The following is a 21,903-nucleotide window of genomic DNA, read 5'->3' as shown; positions in this document are numbered from 1 at the left end:
GTTGTTCTCCTAATCTATGTTAATGAAACTATATATTTACCTGGAAACCTGCCTTCCTTCAAGATTCATGTCAATCGTTTTATGGCCCAGGATGACTCACCTTGTGCCAATGTTATCTCAAAATGCATGTTGTGGGTGAGGGGCCTGGTGCCTGTTTCTGAGTTTGGAGACATTCCCTTTCTCTAATTAGCAGCCTGCTGGTAGCTATATAACATCCAGCTAAAGACTAGCAGGGGGGCACTCTTTCTGCCCCCTTCTGATGTCTATGTCAGAGGCTTTCTCTATCTCTTTTACACTTTAATAAAACTTTATCACACAAAAGCTCTGAGCAATCAAGCCTCGTCACTGGCTGTGGCTTGAATTCCTCTCCTCCTGAGGCCAAGAATCCCAGTGTCTTTCACAGCTCAGCAGCAACCTTTCAGAGTTAAACATGACTGAGTGACTAACACACACAATATATATTCATCTTCATGCATATATATATATATATATATATATATATATATATATATATATTTATATATGGCTTCCCAGGTGCCACAGTGGTAAAGAATCTGCCTGCCAATGCAGGAGCTACAAGAGATGTGAGTTTGATCCTTGGGTTGGGAAGATCCCCTGGAGTAGAAAGCGGCAACCCATTTCAGTATTCTCACCTGAAAAATCCCATGGACAGAGGAGCATGGTGGACTACAGTCCATGGGGTTGCAGAGTTGGATATGACTGAGCGACTGATGTGCACACATATATATTCCCTAGTGTGAAACTGACCTATATATAAAATTTATTCTACTTGGTCAACTTCACTTTGGTAACAGAATTATTGCAACCCAGAACAACTTAAAGGTCATCAGTTCTGTCAGGGAAGAATTTATAGAATGGTGAAGAATTACAGTGTCACTAATCATTCTATGAAAAATAAAACTAGTATATCCATGATGAGCAAGCTGTACCTGTTTCTCCTTTTTCTCCGGCTGGACCAGGAATTCCATCAAGTCCTTGATTACCTCTCTCACCCACTGGTCCAGGATTTCCTGGCAATCCTGGAGGACCTGGAAAAAAAAGCCATTCAAAGAGAGGACTTACTTCCTATCAATGGCCTGATATGAACCCCAGATGTGTGGAATTCTGTAAAAAGTGTTCATTTTTCAGAACTGTAGTGACATGAAGCTAAATTCACAGTGAAAGCCATGGACTGGTTAGTGCTATCATGAGGATTTTCACTTTGCATAGGTTGGCTGATCTTTGAATTGGGAGAGAGAGCAAGCTAAGTCGCTTCAGTCATGTCTGACTTAGCAAACCTATTGCCTGTAGCCCACCAAGCTCCTCTGATGGGGATTCTCCAGGCAAGAATACTGGAGTGAATTGCTATGCCCACCTCCAGGGAATCTTCCGGACTCAGGGGTTGAACCCATGTCTCTTATGTCTCTGGCATTGGCAGGCAGGTCCTTTACCACGAGCACCACTTGGGAAGCCCGATCTTTGAATTATACCTAACCTCGCTTTTCCACGTTGTTGTCTGGAAACGGGGTAACTGGAAGCTACCTTCCAAGGAGCAGTTGTGGGTCAGAGATACAGGTAGGTAGAAAGATATTCCAGCCACGTGGAAAACATGCTTCCCTCACAAAAGGGAACTAGACAAAATACAAAAATGGAACCTGGAGGGCCTTTTGTTCCTGGAAAGCCAGGGAAGCCTTTAATTCCTTTGGACCCCAAATCACCACCAGGACCAGATTTCCCTGTAAATGAAGAGAGAGGGAAAGGAAAGAAGAAAACCACAAGATGAATGATTCCAACAATGGCTAAATGCTAGTTAAGTCAATTGTGCTCAAGCTGGTCTTCAGGGGTCGCTCTTGCTACCAGTCACAGTGGGTTTTGTCTTGGATGTTATTTCCCCAGAGAAGCACAGCAGAGATGTGCCCACTCATTTTCAAAGGGATGTGTACCCCAGCCAGGTGAACAGCTGAATATCTGATTTATTACTTTAATTGGGATTTAGCAGCAAATCCACTGAGCCTTTCCATGTTTGGAAAAAACAGTTTAAATATTGCCTTTAGAGTAAGACCTGAAGCTGCAAACCAGTGACTGAGTAGTTGTTTTTGATCAAATGATGTGAAAACCCAAATAACAAGCAAATATTAATAAGAAAGCAACCCAATGTTCAAACTGGAAACATGTCAGAAAAAAATAAAAAGTCTCAGATCAACCGTGTTACAGGTTAAATTGTGTTGCCCCCAAATGCCTCTGCCGAAGTCTTCATCACTTACTATTTCAAAATATCACTGCATTTGGAGGTAAGTCTTTATTTATTTTTTGCCTGTGCTGCCCCAGTTGTGGGATATTAGTTCACTGACCAGGGATAGAACTCTGGCCCCCAGTGGAGTCCTAACCACTGGACCACCAGGGAATTCCCAGGCAGGGTCTTTAAAGAAGTAATTAAGTTAAAAAGAGGTCACCAAGGCAGATGGTGACCCTAATCCAACATGAATGATGTCCTTATAAGAAGAGATTGTGACACAGATACACAGAGGAAAGACAGTTGGAGAAGGAGGCCACATACAAGCCAAGGACAGAGGCCTCAGAAGAAATCGGCTCTGGGACACCTTGATCTCAGACTCTCAGCCTCCAGAACTGTGAGAAAATGAATTTCTGTTTAAGTCACCCAGTCTGTGTATTTGCTTTGGAAGCCCTAGGAAACTGATACAAATATCCTGAGTACATTGATCTAACATTTCATGTCTTTAGGTTGAATTCATGTGAGGTAGCACTCCCAAAATTTTGTTTATAGGAGGTTTTAAGATTTCAGGTAACCAAAATGGACTGAATGGGCTCCTTGCAATTCATTTGCTGTTTCTTAGTGTCTTTGATTTTAAAGATCAAAGGTGAAAGAAGGCAACTGTAGTACAAAAGCCTAAACAGCTTTCCATTCACTATTCTAGGAAGCGAGGGCCATACACGTGTCAGGCTTCCAGCACTCAGGTTGCAAAGCCAGGCTCACCTGGGTGGCCAGGGGGTCCGGGGCTCCCAGGAAGTCCCTCTGGTCCAGCAGGCCCCGAACGTCCAGGTGCGCCAGGTGGTCCTCTTTCGCCTTTCTTGCCGATGTCACCTGGCAATCCTGGATCTCCCTTAAATTCAGTCAAACACCTTTAAAATTCTCATATAAGCAGGACATGTGATCAGAATTAAGTATAAACTATGTTAGTTTGCATTTATTGATTTATTTAGCAATTCATGGTAAATGTCTGCTGTGAGCCAGCACCCTGAAAACTTGCTGGAAACAGGATGGCTATGTAATTTGTGGGGTGCAGTACAAAATGAAAATGCACTTCTCTTGTTTTTTAAAAATAAACTTTTTAAAAGCAATTCAAGACAGAAATGGCAGAGCATTAAACCAAGCATGGAGTCCTTATCAGCATGGGACCTCTGTGGCTACACAGAGAGTCCTATGCCCAGGAAGCCAGGAATATGATGGTAATTGCATACAGATATGTGATACATACAATTCCTGCCTTCATGGAACTTTAGAGACCACTGGGAGACAGATGTTAATAACAAATGTATAAGTTCAAATTGTAATGTTTAACTCAGGTGTAAGAAGCAAGCAGAACAAATAGATGCGTGTTCATCAAATACTCTGCATGCAGATAAATAAATGCAAAAAACCCAACACTTTCCATAGTTTTCTAGTCATTAAATCTGTACTTCACTTTTATGATAAGCTAGAACATATGGATTTGATAGTGACTTATAAAATCTTGAAGGTAGCTGATTAAAAACTACTCTGTTACTAAGATTTGCCAGCATGATAAAGCCAGCTCATTTTGTGTTCAATGTACAGTTTAAAAAAAATTTCTTCTGTAGTTACCTATGAAAAATTTAAATCTAAATGAAACTGTTAATTAATTGAATGAATTAAGTTAAATACAATTTCTCATTGAGGAAAGAATGGAAAGAATCTCTCCCTGGCTTTCTGAGGATCTAGTTAAAAATAAAAGGCAAAGGAACTTTGTTTGTACTCCATGTAATAAAGGGTTACTTTCTTGGGACTTTGTGGTTTCTAAAAATTTTTCTTTCTTCTTGATTTATAGCTGGAGGAAATCTTTAGGAAAGGTGGTATTTTATTGGCTCAAAAGAGAGTCAGGGAGAAAGTCCCCTAAGTAACAATTTTTACATTCTTTGGAATCATATACTCTTGAAAGTCTGATGAAAAATAACAGACTCCTACAAAAGAAAAACAAACAAACAAAAATCCCCATCTCCAAACAGTTTTCATTCAATTTCAGGATCGATGAAATCGATCTGGGTTCAATTTTTCTTTGGCTCCAATAGGCTTCCCCAGTGGTCCATGGAATTACAAGTTAAAACCCCCTGCTTGTGGGAATTACTGTTAGTTATTCTCTATCAGCCTCGCTCTGAATCTTAGTGTAGTTGCTATAGACAGAAAGGTTGGAAGAAGATAAACCTAAAGAACAACTGAGCCCCGCTGAAACCTTTGGTTACTTCGTGATAAAACATACAAGGGAGGACTTCGACAGAGCACAAGCACTGAAAAAACTGTGACGGGATAAATAAATCCTCTGAGTAATGCAATGAAAATAAAGTTCTAAAACAAGAAAAATGTATCAGGATTTTTTGTGTGTTTGCTTTTTAATAATGCTCTAAATCTATTTTATTTTATATCTTTTATTATGTTTAATAAGTGTGTTTTATTATAAAGTTGGGAAATTTGTTTTTGTAAGCATGTGTAATAAATTTGAATCCAGAGCAGAGACTGACCCCTTTGTGCCGTGAGAAAAACAAACACTGCGTGGGCATCTTCTATGGGCCTGTGGTCACCGACTCCTTCTGGCAGCATACATAATTTGCAGGGCCAGTTACGAGAAATATCTCACGGGTTGAAACTGGAGAAAATAAACTCAGAAGTTGAAACTGTGTGATAGACATCCTCAGTTACATGTTTGTATGCGCTTAGTCGCTCAGTTGTGAATGACTCTTTGCGACCCTGTAAACTGTAGCCCACCAGTCTCCTCTGTCCATGGGGATTCTCCAGGCAAGAGAACTGGAGTGGGTTTCCATGCCCTCTTCCAGGGGATCTTCCCAACCCAGGGATCGAACCCAGGTCTCCAGCATTGCAGATGGATTCCTTATAGTCTGAGCCATCAGGGAAGCCTACCAGGAGGCATACATAAATTGCAGGGCCAGTTATAAGAAATATCTTGGGGGTTGAAACTGGAGAAAATAAACTCAGAAGTTCAAACTGTGTGATAGATATGCTCAGTTATAGAGAGAGAGGGAAAAAAAAAAAAAGCCCAGACAAATGCCTGAAAATACAGTAATGTTTTCAATTTTCCTTGCCCACAATGAATCCAGACATCTGCTGATATTTAAAAGGACTCATTCCACTACCAAAATGTAAATACTTCAGTGGCCTACATACCTTTGGTCCTGGTGGTCCTGGCCTTGCACCTTCTGAATAACCTGGCTCTCCCTTATCTCCTTGGAGACCATGAATACCCGGGAGGCCTGGACTTCCAGCTAGACCTGGGAACCCCACAGTTCCCTTCATTCCTTTAGTACCTGAAATTAGGAAAGAAATCAGGTAAAATAGGTAAAGGCAGAGATCTTGAAGGATTCTATTTCTGACCTTTGCACAAACCATCTTTCTCCCATGAAGCTGGTTTCTCAGAAGCTCTAAAGCATCAGGTAGCCTCGGTGGATGATTTTCTGCACAGTGTAAATATTTATTTCATTCTCATGTTCTTGCTGCATACACTACCTTTGTCTAAGAGCATATCTAATTGTTTTACACCAACTTTCTACCAAGTGGAAAACCAAAGTGACAACACAGAAAATGTAGAAGCAGGACTCATCATGAGGTTGTAGGCTCACAATAGGACCTTACGCCTTACCTGGCACTCCCAGGTTTCCCATGCTTCCTGGGGTGCCACGTGGTCCTGGCTCACCGGGATTCCCAATGCTGCCGGGCTCTCCTCTGGGGCCTTAAGAACAAATAAATAGTCATAGGTTCTGTGTAGTTTCTGGACACAGTAGATGCTCAATGAACACTTGTTGCTTGCACAAATGAGTGAATCCAGAGCAACCAGACCAGCTCTTTAGGTACTTGTTTAGCTGCCTTTATGCCTTCAAACAGGGAAGGGACTGGCAACTCAGAAAATATACAACTAGAGTAAATTATATTTTGGTCAGCAGGCCTGGAGTTCAAACATCAAAATCATCCTAGGACCAAGGCCAGCAGGAAAAAAGGGGCTACTGTGAAAATACAGTAATAGATTTCCAAATGCAGTAAGGAAATTTTATTACCATGCAATAAATTTCATCACTGATGTTGCTGCAGGGAATAGGGGACTACTTTATTTATTTAAAAAATTACTTTACAAATTGAATAACGTGTTTAGAAAGAGGCAAATTTGGAAGCCTCTAAAGCATTTTCTTACTTTCTTCCAGGATATATGATATTGTAATAAATTATAGTGTACAATACATACCACCAATTTCAAAATAACATTTTGAATGCAAAATAGAACTTCATGTAGGTTAATATTTTTAGTTAAGACAGGCTGACCACAATTTTGTTAAATTATAAGAAGTAAATTCCTGTTGGGACAACATCGGGGCAGAATTCATATTCTAAAAACACATTTTTGTTAAATTTAGGCCTAGGAAAACTTAACACCTGTTATTTTCTATTAGAGAATCAGTCATACCTGGTGGTCCTGGTGGTCCAGGAAGCCCTGAGAGTCCTTTGATACCTGGGAACCCTGGAATGCCTCTATTTCCTTTCTCACCAGGCTTTCCTGCAAGTCCTAATGTTAAAAAAACATGTATTGAATATACAGGTTAGAATTCTATCAGACTTTTCCAATCCTGATTAAAATTTATGAGCTATTATTATAGTACACATAGAATATTTGTTAAGAACATGGGCAGATTTAGACTTATATTTTATTTAAAAAGAGGGTTAAATGAGATAACACATAAAAGCATTAGTACAGTTCCTGGCATGAGTTAGGTATAGTTCTCAAAGAACACTAGCAATTATCATAATGTTTACACTTTGAACCAACATTTTAGGAATTAGTGACCTAAACACAGCTCTTCTCTTTTTTCTTTAATTAATGACAGAGGGTCATCTACTACACTATTCTTATTTGGACTACTGCATTCTATGCAGATGACACCACCCTTATGGCAGAAAGTGAAGAGGAACTCAAAAGCCTCTTGATGAAAGTGAAAGTGGAGAGTGAAAAAGTTGGCTTAAAGCTCAACATTCAGAAAATGAAGATCATGGCATCCGGTCCCATCACTTCATGGGAAATAGATGGGGAAACAGTGGAAGCAGTGTCAGACTTTATTTTTTTGGGCTCCAAAATCACTGCAGATGGTGACTGCAGCCATGAAATTAAAAGATGCTTACTCCTTGGAAGGAAAGCTATGACCAACCTAGATAGCACATTCAAAAGCAGAGACATTACTTTGCCAACAAAGGTCTGTCTAGTCAAGGCTATGGTTTTTCCTGTGGTCATGTATGGATGTGAGAGTTGGACTGTGAAGAAGGCTGAGCACCGAAGAATTGATGCTTTTAAACTGTGGTGTTGGAGAAGACTCTTGAGAGTCCCTTGGACCGCAAGGAGATCCAACCAGTCCATTCTGAAGGAGATCAGCCCTGGGATTTCTTTGGAAGGAATGATGCTAAAGCTGAAACTCCAGTACTTTGGCCACCTCATGCGAAGAGCTGACTCATTGGAAAAGACTCTGATGCTGGGAGGGATTGGGGGCAAAAGGAGAAGGGAACGACAGAGGATGAGATGGCTGGATGGCATCACTGACTTGATGGACATGAGTCTGAGTGAACTCCGGGAGTTGGTGATGGACAGGGAGGCCTGGCGTGCTGCGATTCATGGGGTCGCAAAGAGTCGGACACGACTGAGCAACTGATCTGATCTGATCTGATCTGATTCTTAATCCATCTATTACAACTATAATTTATTAAGTAACTGGTTTATGGAAGACATTATTTTCTTTTAATTATCTGATTTAACCTTCAGGCAATCTCAATGAATTCTTGAGCCTTTCCAGACTGAGTGGTGAGATGAGAAAATTGAGACTCCTTAAGAAGTCAATGAACTAATGTAGAGTTACAACATCAGTTAGTGGTAATGCTGGGATCTGAACCCAGTCCCAAAACACCATCCTGCTTTTCCTAAAACATGGTTTTGATCATATTATTCTCCTGCTAAAAGATATTCATTGCCTCTCTTTTGCCTATAGAGTAAACGATGAATTCCCTTCATGGCGCTTAGAGCATTCTACAATCTGTCCATGGCCTCGCTTATGCCTTTCCTCAAGCAGAGTCACTTCCTTTGTCTATTTCCCCGCTTACATATTCATTCATTCACATATAGGATGAGTACTAATTAATAGACAGGTCCTGTTTTGAGTACTGGAGACATAAGTAAATCACATTCCCTTTGTCCTGGTTTTTAGTATTTAATTGGAGAGAGCCAAATAAAAAATCACCACCCAGTGAGATAGTTTCTGTAACAGAGTTGGGCACAATGTGCTACAGGTAAGAATTCTGAGGGGGAATTTTAAAATTTTTATTCGATTTTTATCTTTGGCTGCACCATGAGGCATGCTGGATCTTAGTTCTCCAACCAGGAAACCAACTTGGACCTCCTGCATTGGGAGCACAGAATCTTAACCACTGCACCACCAGGGAAGTCCCAAGAAGAGGGGATATTTTTAAGCTCAATCTTGAAGACCAAGTGGGAGCCAGCTGGATGGAGAAAGTGTGCAATGGAGCAGGAATTCCTAGACAAGAAAATACATGTGCGAAGGGGTGGTGAGTGGCAAGAGGTGAGAATTTTTTCTTTTGTAACTTTTGTTTTTTTCCATATATGTCCTTTATCATAACCTAAAATATGTTTTATTTAGTTTATTCATTTGCTTTGTATTTTAAGGGGTGGCAAATGACTGCCTGTGGGCCAAATTTGGCTTAATGTTTTATGGCTGGAGATCCAAGGATGGTTTTCACATTTTTGTGGGTTGTAAACAAACAAACACCAAAGAAGAATATGCAGCTAGGGTCACAGGTGGTCCACAAAGCCTAAGATATTTTACTACCTGGCCTGGATATAAATCATTTCAGAGACATGACTGCCTCTTTCCTCCACTGAGCTGTTAGTTTCCTCATGACCAGGATATTAGCACTGCTTTGTTTACCTCTCTGTCTTTAGGACAGAGTAAAATGCCCCGTCAGTAGGTTCTAAAAATAATTGTTGAGTAGATAAATGTTATGTGGCTGGAGAGGTAGGCGAAGGGCAAGTGGTAGAGAAACTTGGATGCTGGTCTAAGAAAGTTGAATTCTTAAAGCAGGGGGAGACTTGGAAAGATTTTAAGCCAAGAATACTCCCTTGCTCATTTGAAACCTACTCACAATTTAAATACTCCTTCATGGAGGATTCTTTTAAAATTTTATTTTATTGAAGTATAGTTGACTTACAATGTTGTATTATTTCTGTTGTATAGCAAAGTAATTCAGTAGTATACGTATATATTCTTTTTCATATTATTTTCCAGGATAGTTTATTACAGGATATTGAATACAGTTTCCTGTGCTCATGGAGGCTTCTTTGACTACCCCACTTGAGGTATTCTCTGCTTTGTTCATCTCCCACAGAGCTCAGTGTCTTGGTACCCAGCCGACAGCAGAGTGAGAAGGCTGAGTGTAGACTTTGCTTTTTACCTTTTTATTTTGTAGTGGGGTATAGCTGATTAACAAACAATGCTGTGACGATTTCAGGTGAACAGTGAAGGGAGCCAGTCATACGTACACATGTATCCATTCGCCCTCAGTGAGTATGGACTTTGGAACCACATCAGAGTGAGGTCCATCTCTGCACTTCCTATCAGAATGACACTGAGTAATTTGACCTTTCTATTTCCCATCTGTAAAATGGGATGATAGCAATCATCTATTCGTAGGGTTGTTGTGAGAATTAAATGAGTCAATGTTTGTAAAATTTGGAATAGTACCTGCATGTGGGAAGGGCTTCATAGGTCTTTGCTAAAAGTAACACAACAGTTCTATTGTGTTATTCATTTTCTTTTTGTTGTTGTTGAGTTGCTAAGTCGTACCTTACTCTTTGCGACCCCATGGACTGTAGCCTACCATGCTCCTCCGTCCATGGGATTCCCCAGGCAAGTATACTGGAGTGGGCTGCCATCTCCTTCTCTTTGTACATATGCCTAAATCTCCCATGCAGACTCCTCAAGGAGAGGAAGACTGCTTTTTTGTATCCTTAATAGCTCTTCCACTATTTGCAATGGATGTTTTCAAGTCAGAAATTCAGATAAAAAAAAGAATCATATTGAAATTAGAGAGGCCTAGATAGTATGATCTTTTGCTGCTGTTGTTCACTCTCTGCTCCTTGGTTATGTGTTTGAAAAGCCAAAAGGAAACATACAGGACAGCCTCCATGTATACTGTACTTTGTTAGAAGCATAGAAATAACATGCGTCCATCTATATTTCACAGAAACAATTTTTCAATTATAAATTAGTCTCCATTGTGCATTCATGATGTTAGAGCCAAATTTTAGTTCATGCAGGCACAGATATGCTATTCATATTTTTTTTCCCAAAATGTTTGCAACACTACTTAAATCATCTAGGATAATTTAGCGAAGCAGTGTTTGTTTATGAAGACTGGACATTTGTGCCAGTATTTTTTTTTTTCTTTTTATATCTTGACTTAGACCAGTTCTAGAGGAGTTTTATAAAATTAATACTACTTTCTATTTCATTGCTAAAAATGCAACACAATCTTCTGTATGCACCTAGAACTAAATTATCTCTTTGACAGCAGATTAGTGGGGGACCATCCCAAAGACCTTAGAGTTAGGCATGACTGAAGTGACTTAGCACATGTACACATGCCCCAAAGACCTTGACTTGCTCATTTTCCTTTATAGAAAAAAAAAAAATTGTAGTTTTTTCTAGTGCTTAGCCATTTTTTTAAGTTAGAGAATCAGTTGGATTCAATCACTCTCCAGAACACTGGTCGAAGTCACTTATGTGAAGTCCTTCCAAATTCTAGGAGAGATGGCTACTTAGCTTGCCAGCTTGGTCTACAGAATTCTATACAGAATTGTAAAATCAAATCTGTACTTGGACTGTAAATCCTTACCTGAAAAACAAGTAAATATTTGTTGAATACAATCTGACTTCACAAAATTGATTACAAATTACCCAAAACTTTATATGGTTTTGCAACTACAAACACATTATCTTCCCTGCTATATAAGTTTGATCTGCAAACATTTAATTTTACCCAGCAATTCTGTTTTACTAAAGTTACTCAATTTGATCAGGAAGACTGCACAGCTGCTGCTGCTAAGTCACTTCAGTCGTGTCCGACTCTGTGCAGCTCCATAGATGGCAGCCCACCAGGCTCCCCCGTCCCTGGGATTCTCCAGGCAAGAACACTGGAGTGGGTTGCCATTTCCTTCTCCAATGCGTAAAAGTGAAAAGTGAAAGGGAAGTCGCTCAGTAGTGTCCGACTCTTAGAGAACCCATGGACTGCAGCCTACCAGGCTCCTCTGTCCATGAGATTTTCCAGGCAAGAGTACCAGAGTGGGGTGCCATTGCCTTCTCCACACGGCAGACTTTCTTGAATTTTGATTTAATATTGATTGCATTGATCATATGACGAAACCTGTCATACAAAGAGCTTAAATAATTTGAAATAATGTGAATGGGTTTGAATTTGAACTTAACAGCTATGGCTAACAATTCTCAGCCTTTTTAAGGCATTGACTTGTAATCAAAACACATTTTCTCTTCAGTAATTATTTTCCAAAGGTCTCTGAGCATGAGAAGCAGTTTTTAGATGCAATCAAAAGAATTCATCCTGGCAGTTGATAGAATAGAGTAGAATTTGAGGTGGAGATTTCTATTCCCGCCAGGGAACTTTTTTATGTGGAGTTTTCTAAAGGTTTCATTTTCACCATTCTTGGCCAAAGTGCGGCTTTGAGGCTTAGAATCTAAAAATTGACTGGTGATAGTTTAAAGACAGCAGACTGAAATGCAGAATTAACTTAGAATAAAAAGTTATGATTAAAGAGGTGATGTATTATTATTAAAGCACACAAAACCCAGTTCTAGTGGAGCTTAGCCATCAACTGGCTTTGTGAGCTTGGGTGCAAAATTAAACCCTGGTCCTCACTGTGCTCATATGGCAACTAAAGGGATTTTCCTGGATAATTTCTTAGTCCCAGAATCAGCTCTGATGTTCTGCTCTAAATGTAGAGAAGTCTTTACCTTTGAGTCCTGGCTCCCCTTTGTCCCCCACTAAGTGGAATATCTGAGGAGACCCGGGAGTTCCTCTCTCTCCTTGCTCCCCCTGGGCTCCTGGGGGTCCTCTTGTGCCCTTTACTCCTGGAATTCCAAAGCTCCCTAAAAGACAGGAATAACAGCATCAGTTCCTTAATTCTTTAGAAGTCCATGAGGATTCAAAAGCTAACAGTGCTTATCATAAAACAAGACAAATAAACCAAAAAAGGTTAATAGGGCTAAGAACTTGATGAATAGTTGCTCCTCAACAGGCAGCCACATGAGGGTAGAGGTCAAAGCCTATAGGGAGAAAAATATGCCTCTATTCAAATTGGAAAAAGGAATACAGAAAACTGCAAAATTAAATATACGATTCCCTCAGAAATAGTTTCTCCTCAAAGGATAAAATACAATTTATTTTTCTGCTAATTAAATGAATATTGTTCATACCTTCTAATAGCTGGAAGATACTCCATCACTTACCCTTCTGTCCTGGGGTGCCTGGGCTCCCAGGAGGCCCTGGGGGACCAATGTTGCCTGGAAACCCCATCATCCCCATTATTCCTTGTTCACCTGTGGGAAGAAATTAACACAAGGCAGCACATGTTGTAAATAATGAGAAAAGTAAATACTCCATAAAGTAAAGTATACTTAGAGGAAAGAGAGTTAAAAAATGGTTTCTGTAAATAGGAAAATAATCATAATAGTCTATGAGACGGATCAGGAAATCATAGGCAGCACATGTTGTAAATAATGAGAAAAGTAAATACTCCATAAAATAAAGTATACTTAGAGGAAAGAGAGTTAAAAAATGGTTTCTGTAAATAGGAAAATAATCATAATAGTCTATGAGACGGATCAGGCCTTTTTCTTACATCACAGATGTAGAAGTCATTGGTAGTACATCACACTTGTGGGTGAGAAGAGACTATGGCCGAAGTTCGGGAGCCTTTCCTCCTCCCAAATAACTTTCAATCAATAACTTTCTGTTATATTCCCTTATCATACTTCCTTCACAGCCTTTGTCTCTAGATGAATCTAGGGCCTGGAACAGTGATGGCATATACTAGAGGCTCAGTAGTATAAATGAAAGGTTAATTAGCAGATTGAGTCCTTTGTCGAATTTTTTTTAAACTTTTTAAAGTTTGAGTATAATTGTTTTTCAGTATTAAATTAGTTTCTGTTGCACAACAAAAGGAATCAGCTGTAAGTATACACATATTCTTTCCCTTTTGAGCTTCCCTCCCACTCTGCCACATTCCAACCCTCTAGGTCATCACAGAGCACCGAGCTGAGCTCCCTGTGCCATACCGCAACTTCCCACTAGCTCCCTATTTTACACATGGTCGTGTATATATGTTAATGTTGTTCTGGGCTCTTCTCATGAGGAGAGATCAGCAAGGTCCTTACACCATGAGAAGACTATTGAAACATTCTCTCCCAAACATACAAACCATAAAAAGTGATGAAATAAAATGAATTATAAGGGAATACTATGAACCATCATATGCCACCAAATTAGATAACTTAGACAAAAAGGACAAATTCTTAGAGAGGCACTGCTAAGTCACTTCAGTCATGTCCAACACTGTGTGACCCGATTGATAGCAGCCCACCAGGCTCCTCTGTCCCTGGGATTCTCCAGGCAAGAACACTGGAGTGGGTTGCCATTTCCTTCTCCAATGCATGAAAGTGAAAAATGAAAGTGAAGTCGCTCAGTCGTGCCTGACTTAGCGATCCCATGGTTTGCAGCCTACCAGGCTCCTCCATCCATGGGATTTTCCAGGCAAGAGTACTGGAGTGGGGTGCCATTGCCTTCTCCATAGAGAGGCACTGATTACCAAAATTGACTCAAGAAGAAATCGAAAGTCTGAATAGATCTATAAGAAATGAAGAGATTGAATTTGTAATTTTATTTTTCTTCTAGGAGTTTTATTGTTACAGGTCTTAAAGTCTTTTTTTGCTTGTTTTTGTTGTTGTGAGTTTTTATTTTTTTCTTTATATATATATTATTGAAGTATAGTCGACTCACAATGTTTCAGGTGCACAGCAAGGTGATTCAGTCATACATACACACATATATTATTTTTGAGATTATTTTCCATTATAGGTTATTACAAGATATTAAGTATAGTTCCCTGTGCTATATAGTAAACCTTTGTTATTTGTTGCATATCTATTTTTTTTTAAATTAGAAATATAGCATTCTATTCATGCTAAGGCAAACAAGTAGAAACATGACTGACAAAACAACAGTAACTTAAAAGGAAAATATGGAAGAAGAGGGAAGAAGAATAACAAAAGCAAGGGTACCTGGTGGCCCTAAAAATCCTGGGTTTCCTGGATATCCTTTTGGACCAGGTGGTCCCATCTCCCCTCGGTGACCTGGCATTCCTGGTAGTCCAGGTTCTCCAGGAAATCCTGACCTATCCAAGCCCGGGATACCTGGGTCTCCCTTTGGCCCTGTTTCACCTCTTCTGCCTGTATATAAATGAATGAATGAAAAAATGAACACACAGTTGCTTTCCCCACCAACTCCAGATATATTTCATGGCTCTAAATATTTAGCTTTGTGATTTGAGCAAATCACACACTTATCTAATTGATTGAATTAGGTCCCCTTTTGTAGAATTCAAAGATCCCTTCTGGCTTTAAGATTCTGTGTTTCAATGCTTCATGAAGTGATGATAATGTAGAATTTAGATTTATTTTCTAGTGCTGCAGGCACATCTTGGGAATGCACTTTCTGACCATGGCTCAGTCTTTAACCTGCAGGATTGGTACTGAACCACTCATCTGGCAAGTCTCAGATGATTCTGGAAACAATAATAGCACCACTACAACAATTAGCATTTTAGCTAAAATTTAGCTTGTGAACATATTAAAAGTGTGGTAGCTGAGTCTTGAAGGATTTTTTCCCCCCGAAATAGTTCACAAATCTGGTTGAGAGAAGCCAAAAAGATAGTAAATTTTCCATGACCACCTAATCTTCATAATTAGATTTATTTTCATATTCTATCTTTTATGTTGCTTGTAAAGCAACTGACTATATGTTCTAGTTTGTAACTTATAAAAACATATATATTTGCATACATTCACTCTGTTTCAATAATTAGGATAAATTTATCACTTTAATATATGTGTAAAAGTATTCAAGGTAAAATATTTTTGAGAGTTTATATGTGCATATATACATGTAAATATATATCTGTATGTAATTTCAGTGTTCATATTTTCTTGCATACAAGACACAGACCAATTTTACTGTAACTTCAGGTAACTTAAGGTCTCTTACTCTCTCGATGGTACTCACTGCAATGAATCTATGACAACAGGTTTCTGTTTTTGAAATCACTTTTCCCACTGAACAGTGGTCGGGACTTGTTACTGGACAGTTCTCATGTTAGGCAGCAAAGCTCAGAGTAGGAGTCCCATGTCACTTGTCCACCTGGTGATTGGTTTCAAGGGCCTCCCCCTACCTTGTTGCCCTTTCAATCCATTTAAGCCTGGAAGTCCTTGAGTTCCCCTGGGACCCTCTGTGCACCTTCCTGGGGGTCCTCTTTCTCCTGGTGGCCCGGGCTTCCCTGGATCCCCTGCAAAAGAGAGTCCAAAACACAATAAGGTGCCCAACCCAGGGTCTAGTATTGCTATTCCAGTCATTCTCCTATAACCTTCCCCCCTGAATGGAACTTATATTTAGTGCCATTGATAGTACCATAGTCCTATGTCTAATACAGAGGACACTGGTTAAAAGAAAAGAAGGAAGGAAGAAGGGGGGAACAAAGGTAGGGCAGCAATGGAATGGAAAGTTGAATGGAAAAGTAATGAAGCCTCCCACATTCTATTTATTGAGCTAGAAGTTTGAGAAGAATTCTTCACTTGTAGAGCACTTGCACACTCAAATGGCAGCATTGTAGCTGAGCTCACAGTGGAAAAAGGTAACCATACTTGCTATTGTACCTCGTGGTCCATCAAGACCCCCAGTTCCTGGAACTCCAGGGAGACCCGGAAGTCCAGGGAGTCCAATTTCTCCATGTTCCCCAGAGCTGCCTCTTTCTCCTGGCAAACCTGGCGCTCCGGGTTCTCCAGGCATGGCTAGTCCTGGCTCTCCCTAGGGCACAAAAATGATGTTAGTTTCACTGCATCATGCTTTCAAATCCTTACTGACTATAGACTGGTCTTTAGAGCTATTTACTTGAAAATAATATATCCAAGATGGAGGTTCTACATCCCTTTCTGCATAGTCACCACCATTCCATCCACTTCCTTTTTCAACTCTAGTTGCTGACCTTTTAAATAAAATTGTGCTTACTAATTCTTCCTAGCCTCCACTTTTTAAGACTGTGGAATTTCCTACCAACAGTCTAGATATCTCTCCTTTTGACAATTTTTCTCATAGCTATCCATGTTTGTTTCTAAAGTTTTTCCATTTTAAGAACTCTGAATGCTTCTGAAGATTAAAGAAGAAATAGAGAGGCAACTTGGTATTCTTACACCTTCTATCTCCTTTCTAAAGGGGAGGAATAATTTAAAGAAACTTAAAAAAATCAGTATCTTCATTATCTACAAATATATTGATAATTTCTGCACGTAGAGCATCCCCTACTGGCAGGGGCATAAGAACTGGCCAACTGTAATTGCCCCTCTACTCCCCCATATTAGTCTAAATTTTAATTCTCCAAGACCTTGATTCCTGGGAGACCGGGCTTTCCAGGTAAGCCTGGCTTTCCCATTTCTCCAGGACAACCTGGTGATCCTTTGGCTCCTGGAAACCCTCGGTCTCCTAGAGAAAAAATAATACAAGTTATAAGTCTTAAAAGAGCCTAAGCAGTAGCTCTCTCATCTTAAAGTGCTTTTGCAAGGCAAGTAGCCTTAAGTGTTTTCATGAAAGTCTGAAAAATGAGAAAGACAACTGCTAAATTAGCACTTTAAAAAAGTCAATTCCAAATTAGACTACATTGGTTCCCAGTTTAAAAAAATTAGCTTCTGTATTTTTGTTGTTTATAGCCACTAAATTCTGGCAATTCTAGTTTAAACCACTGATACTAATTGACAATTTGGCTGCTTTTTTAAAAAAAGTATATTTCACATACAGTGTACAGCCAAATGAACTTTTACATGGCTATCTGATGTGAGCACTGACTCATTGGAAAAGACCTGATACTGGGAAAGATTGAGGGCAAGAGGAGATGGGGGCAAAAGAGGGTGAGATGGTTGGAAGGCATCATCGGCTCAATGGACATGAGTTTGAGCAAACTCTGGGAGATGGTGAAGGACAGAGAAGCCTGGCGTGCTGCAGTCCACGGGGCTGAAAGAGTTGGACATGACTGAGTGACTAAACAACAACAAAAACGGACAGGTATCTATTAAGAAAAATAAATTCCTTACAATCCCACAATCAAAAAGAATCATTATTACCATTTTGGTGAATTTCCTTCCAGTTTTTTTCTGTGTATTTTAAAAAATACGATTGAGATGAGATTGCATAAAATGTGAATTCTTCCTTTTTTGCTTAAAATTATTGTAAGATTTTTTTCCCCCATTTAAGACTAGTGGAAAACATCATTTTGAAGGATTTAATGGATATTTCCTACACTATTCATTACATGTGTTTACATTTTATAAATATCCACAATGTGTTTAAAATTTTTTGAAAACTTACCCTTAGGTCCAGGAGGCCCGGGGAATCCAATTCCTGGAATTCCTGGTTCACCATCAGGCCCTGGGAGACCCAGGTCACATTCTCCTGTGGATCCAGGGATACCTTGAAAACACACAGACATCCATGTCAGCACCTTCCCTGTATCTTGCCATAAAACAAGATGTTTGTTTCTGCATCGTCCCAGACCTTTTTGGAAATTAAGAAATAATAAGCCCAACTTCCTACCCATTTCTATCTAATGAGCTTATCATTAGGAAGCACAAATAATTTTTCAAAATTTTATTGTTAATTGGAGGATAATTACTTTATAAATTGTGGTGGTTTCTGCCTTACACCAGCATGAATCAGCCATAGGTATACACATGTCTCCTTCCTCCTCTTGAATCTCCCTCCCACCCCCCACCCATCTGACCCCTCTAGGTTGTCACAGCACAGTGGCTTTGGTTCCCTGCATCATACAGCAAATTTCCACTGGCTGTCTATTTTACATATGGTGCCGTACATGTTTCAATGCTACTCTCTCAAATCATCCCACCTTCTCCTTTCCCCACTGTGTGCTAAAGTCTGACCTTTATGTCTGCGTCTCCTTTGCTGCCCTGCAAATAGGATCTTCAGTACCATTTTTCTGGATTCCATATATATGCATTAATATATGATATTGTCAATAATTTTGAAAATATAATTTTAACTTCTAAAATGAATTATTTTTGATATCTTGAACTATATGCCCCCCCCCCCCCCATGAATGTAATGTTAAGTTTTAGATGATGTTGGCAAAGAAGTTAAACTTTCAAATGAAGAAACTATGGGAACTGTCCCAATCAACCACCAGTTCACATTGCTTGCTCCTCCACCAAAAATCCAGGAAGTCTGTTCTCTTCAATCCCTCTTAAGGAATTGTATCGATTCTCTTTTGGAATCAGAAGTACTAATGGGAATAGTCCAGATAACCTCAAAGGACAACAGCAAGTCTCCTGTCTGTTGAGTTGTCCCCTGTGACCTGAGCTCTTTATTGGAGCCAATGAATCTGTTTTCCTTCTAATGGGAGAGTTATAACCAGGAGAGTCAGGGTGCCATCTGTTCCCATGTACCACATGGCAAAGGGGATACTCACCAGGTGGACCCCGGGGGCCAGCACGGCCTGGAGGCCCAGGGGGTCCTGGGAGCCCTGGGACTGGTGTTGAAACACCAGTTTCTCCCTCAGGACCTTAAGAAAATTTACAGCATAAGATTGGTTTGCATATTGAAGTTTTTATTTGTTCAGAAGGGAAAAACATAATTATAAGGGATTCATAAACATACCCAAAGGGATATAAAAAATAATCTCTGCTTCCATAGGCTTCAAACCTGGCTTAAAGATGACCAGCTCTCTTATTCAATTGAGAGACTCTTATTCAATTGACAAATTGAATAAGAAACTCTCTTATTCAATTGACAACTATTTATAAGTATCTGTTATTGCCTAAGCCTTGTTTTAGTTAATAGTCCAACATGCTGATGTATTAAAAGAGAACCTATTCTAAAAAAAATATTGATAATATGGAATTCAGCCTTACTGCTAGGGAATATTTATTGGGTGACTAGTTTTTACAGGAAGACAGTATAATTTACTGAATAAAGCATGAAGTGAGGCTTGACAAGTTGAACTGGGCTTGAATCTTGTCCCTGCTCTTTGTGAGGTTTGTGAGCTTGGGCATGCTTTTTAATCTGAGTTCCTCGTGTGTTGAAGAAATAATGACTGCCTCCCAGGTAAAGATTTGAGATCATGTTCTGACCAAAGTGCGCGTGTGCGAATGTTCAGTTGCTTCAGTTGTGTCTAACTTTTTGCAACCCCAAGGACCATAGCCTGCCAGGCTCCTCTGTCCATGGGATTTCCCAGGAAAAATACTGGAGTGGGTTGCCATGCCCTCCTCTAGGGGATCTTCCTAACCCAGGGATCAAACCTGGGTCTCCTGATTCTCATGCATTGCAAGCAGATTCTTTACTGCTGAGCCACTAGATAAGCCCTCTTAAAACAGTGGCCAATATTAAAATAATTTTTACTGATTAGAATCACCCATATATTCATATATTTACAGAAGAAACAAGTTTATAGTAATGTGATGGGACAAATTTGATGATAATATATTTTATGACAATGGAGTCCTTCATTAAAATTCCCTTTTAAAGAACAGAGGAGGATTTGAAGATGAATTAGAAGAAGGTAAACTTATTCATTAAAGGGACAGATGGTAAATAATTTAGACTTTATGGTCCAGATGTGTCTCTGTTGAAATAACTCTGCTTTCCTAGTGTGAGAATAGTGAGGAACAATCTGTGTGCCAATAAAACTTAATAGGAAATACAACTTTTAGTGTCTATTGTATTGCCTGTAATTTTCACATGTCACAAAATATTATTCAAAAAAATTTTTCCAATAAATTGAAAATATAAAAACCACTCTTAGCTTGTAGACTGTACATAAGTAGGCGGTGGGCTGGATTTAGACTGTGGTCTGCTATAATGTGCCAATCTTTGGATTAGAATATCAGCCTTAAAGTAAGGTGCAGAAAAAAATACTCATGCAGCTCATATAAGCATATAACCAGAAAATAAGCTTTACATATGTGTATGGACAGAAATGCATGCATGCAATTTATAATGTACTTTTGACCCTTGAACAACATAGGTTTGAACTGCAAGGGCCCACTTATTGGCAGATTTTTTCAATAGTAAATATTAGAGTACTACATGACAGGCTAGGTTGGAATACACAGATAGGGAGGAGCTGCACACAGAAAACCTGACTCTAAGTTATACTCGTGTAGAGTTGGTGCCCCTGACTCCCATATAGTATTGTTCAAGGAATGTATATATAAATGTATGCGAGTAATACAGGGGATACTGCATTCAAAATTTTATTCCTGGTGAGGAATTCTATAAAAAGATCTGGAGACCACTGGTATTGAATCACTAAAGTGATTTTAGAAGTAAAAAAATTACCAATGCAGCATTACTTAACACTGTCAGTAACAGGAAATTCTCCTTTTCAGCCATGTTTTCCACCACAGGTGAACATGAGGGTCCAATCCCTCCTGAATGCTGCAGCTATGTTCAGTATACATAGATCCCAAAGTCAATGGCACTTTATGACTATTGTCAATACAACTTTTCTTCATTTGCCTTAGATATTTTGAAGTTTTATTCATAAACCATTTATAAGGTTATGGATCAAAAATAACAAATTGCAATAACATGAGTGGGCCCTGGGGCTAGGAAGCGGCTTCTCAAGGTCAATTCTACAGGTTTCTGCCTCCCCCTTTTTTGTCATAACTGACTTCCACTCATCTCTTAGGATCTATTCATTCCATTTATCTATATCAGGAATGGATATAGACTATTCCTAGGAAATTTCAGCTGCGTTGCCCAGTAGCGTTGCTCGGTAACATTGTTTTCTACCACAGCCTCCGTGTTCTTTCCCAGAGTCTACAAGTCGACACAGTCTTCTTATTAGAAGTAAGTTTCTATATATTCATTAGTCTTGGAGTAGTTACATTCCGTCTAGCTCTAGGAACCATCAACCCACTCCACAGGAAAACAGGACTGGAAAGAAAACTAACCAACCGGCTTCTCCAGGTGGTCCAGGGGCTCCAGGAAGTCCTTGGGCTCCCTTTGGACCAGGCTCTCCCTGTGGTCCATAGTCTGATGGTCCAGCCGGTCCTATGGGTCCTGGGGACCCAGGGATACCAGGATCCCCTGGAAGACCTGGGTCCCCCTTCTCACCGCTCAGGGCCTGTATCAATAGGAATATGTTTGGATAGTGATTCATCCAGTATCTCCTTACATAATCTCACATGAATATGAATACCAGTTAGGTCATCATTGAGAAGATCCTGAATTAAAAGGCAGTT

General features: G+C 39.6%; 1 protein-coding gene across 1 annotated transcript in view; it reads right to left on the bottom strand.

The window, feature by feature from the left end:
* COL4A3 (collagen type IV alpha 3 chain) overlaps positions 1-21,903 on the bottom strand; it is a 163,540-nt gene that overhangs the window by 20,115 nt on the left and 121,522 nt on the right. Inside the window, exons 26-40 of the mRNA XM_019977803.2 lie at positions 21,617-21,785; positions 19,128-19,220; positions 18,014-18,115; positions 17,037-17,134; positions 16,312-16,462; positions 15,831-15,944; positions 14,665-14,832; positions 12,835-12,924; positions 12,340-12,474; positions 6,723-6,821; positions 5,907-5,996; positions 5,435-5,574; positions 2,996-3,122; positions 1,656-1,736; positions 951-1,049 (exon numbers count right to left, since the gene is read on the bottom strand). Coding sequence (XP_019833362.2) covers positions 951-1,049; positions 1,656-1,736; positions 2,996-3,122; positions 5,435-5,574; positions 5,907-5,996; positions 6,723-6,821; positions 12,340-12,474; positions 12,835-12,924; positions 14,665-14,832; positions 15,831-15,944; positions 16,312-16,462; positions 17,037-17,134; positions 18,014-18,115; positions 19,128-19,220; positions 21,617-21,785 — 1,756 coding nt within the window. The remainder of the gene's footprint in view (positions 1-950; positions 1,050-1,655; positions 1,737-2,995; positions 3,123-5,434; positions 5,575-5,906; positions 5,997-6,722; positions 6,822-12,339; positions 12,475-12,834; positions 12,925-14,664; positions 14,833-15,830; positions 15,945-16,311; positions 16,463-17,036; positions 17,135-18,013; positions 18,116-19,127; positions 19,221-21,616; positions 21,786-21,903) is intronic.

This window comes from Bos indicus, chromosome 2, assembly GCF_029378745.1.
Source record: "Bos indicus isolate NIAB-ARS_2022 breed Sahiwal x Tharparkar chromosome 2, NIAB-ARS_B.indTharparkar_mat_pri_1.0, whole genome shotgun sequence".
In the NCBI taxonomy this organism is placed as follows: domain Eukaryota; kingdom Metazoa; phylum Chordata; class Mammalia; order Artiodactyla; family Bovidae; genus Bos; species Bos indicus.
The sequence above is the reverse complement of the archived record's forward strand: the minus strand, read 5'-3'. Positions and strand labels throughout refer to the sequence as shown.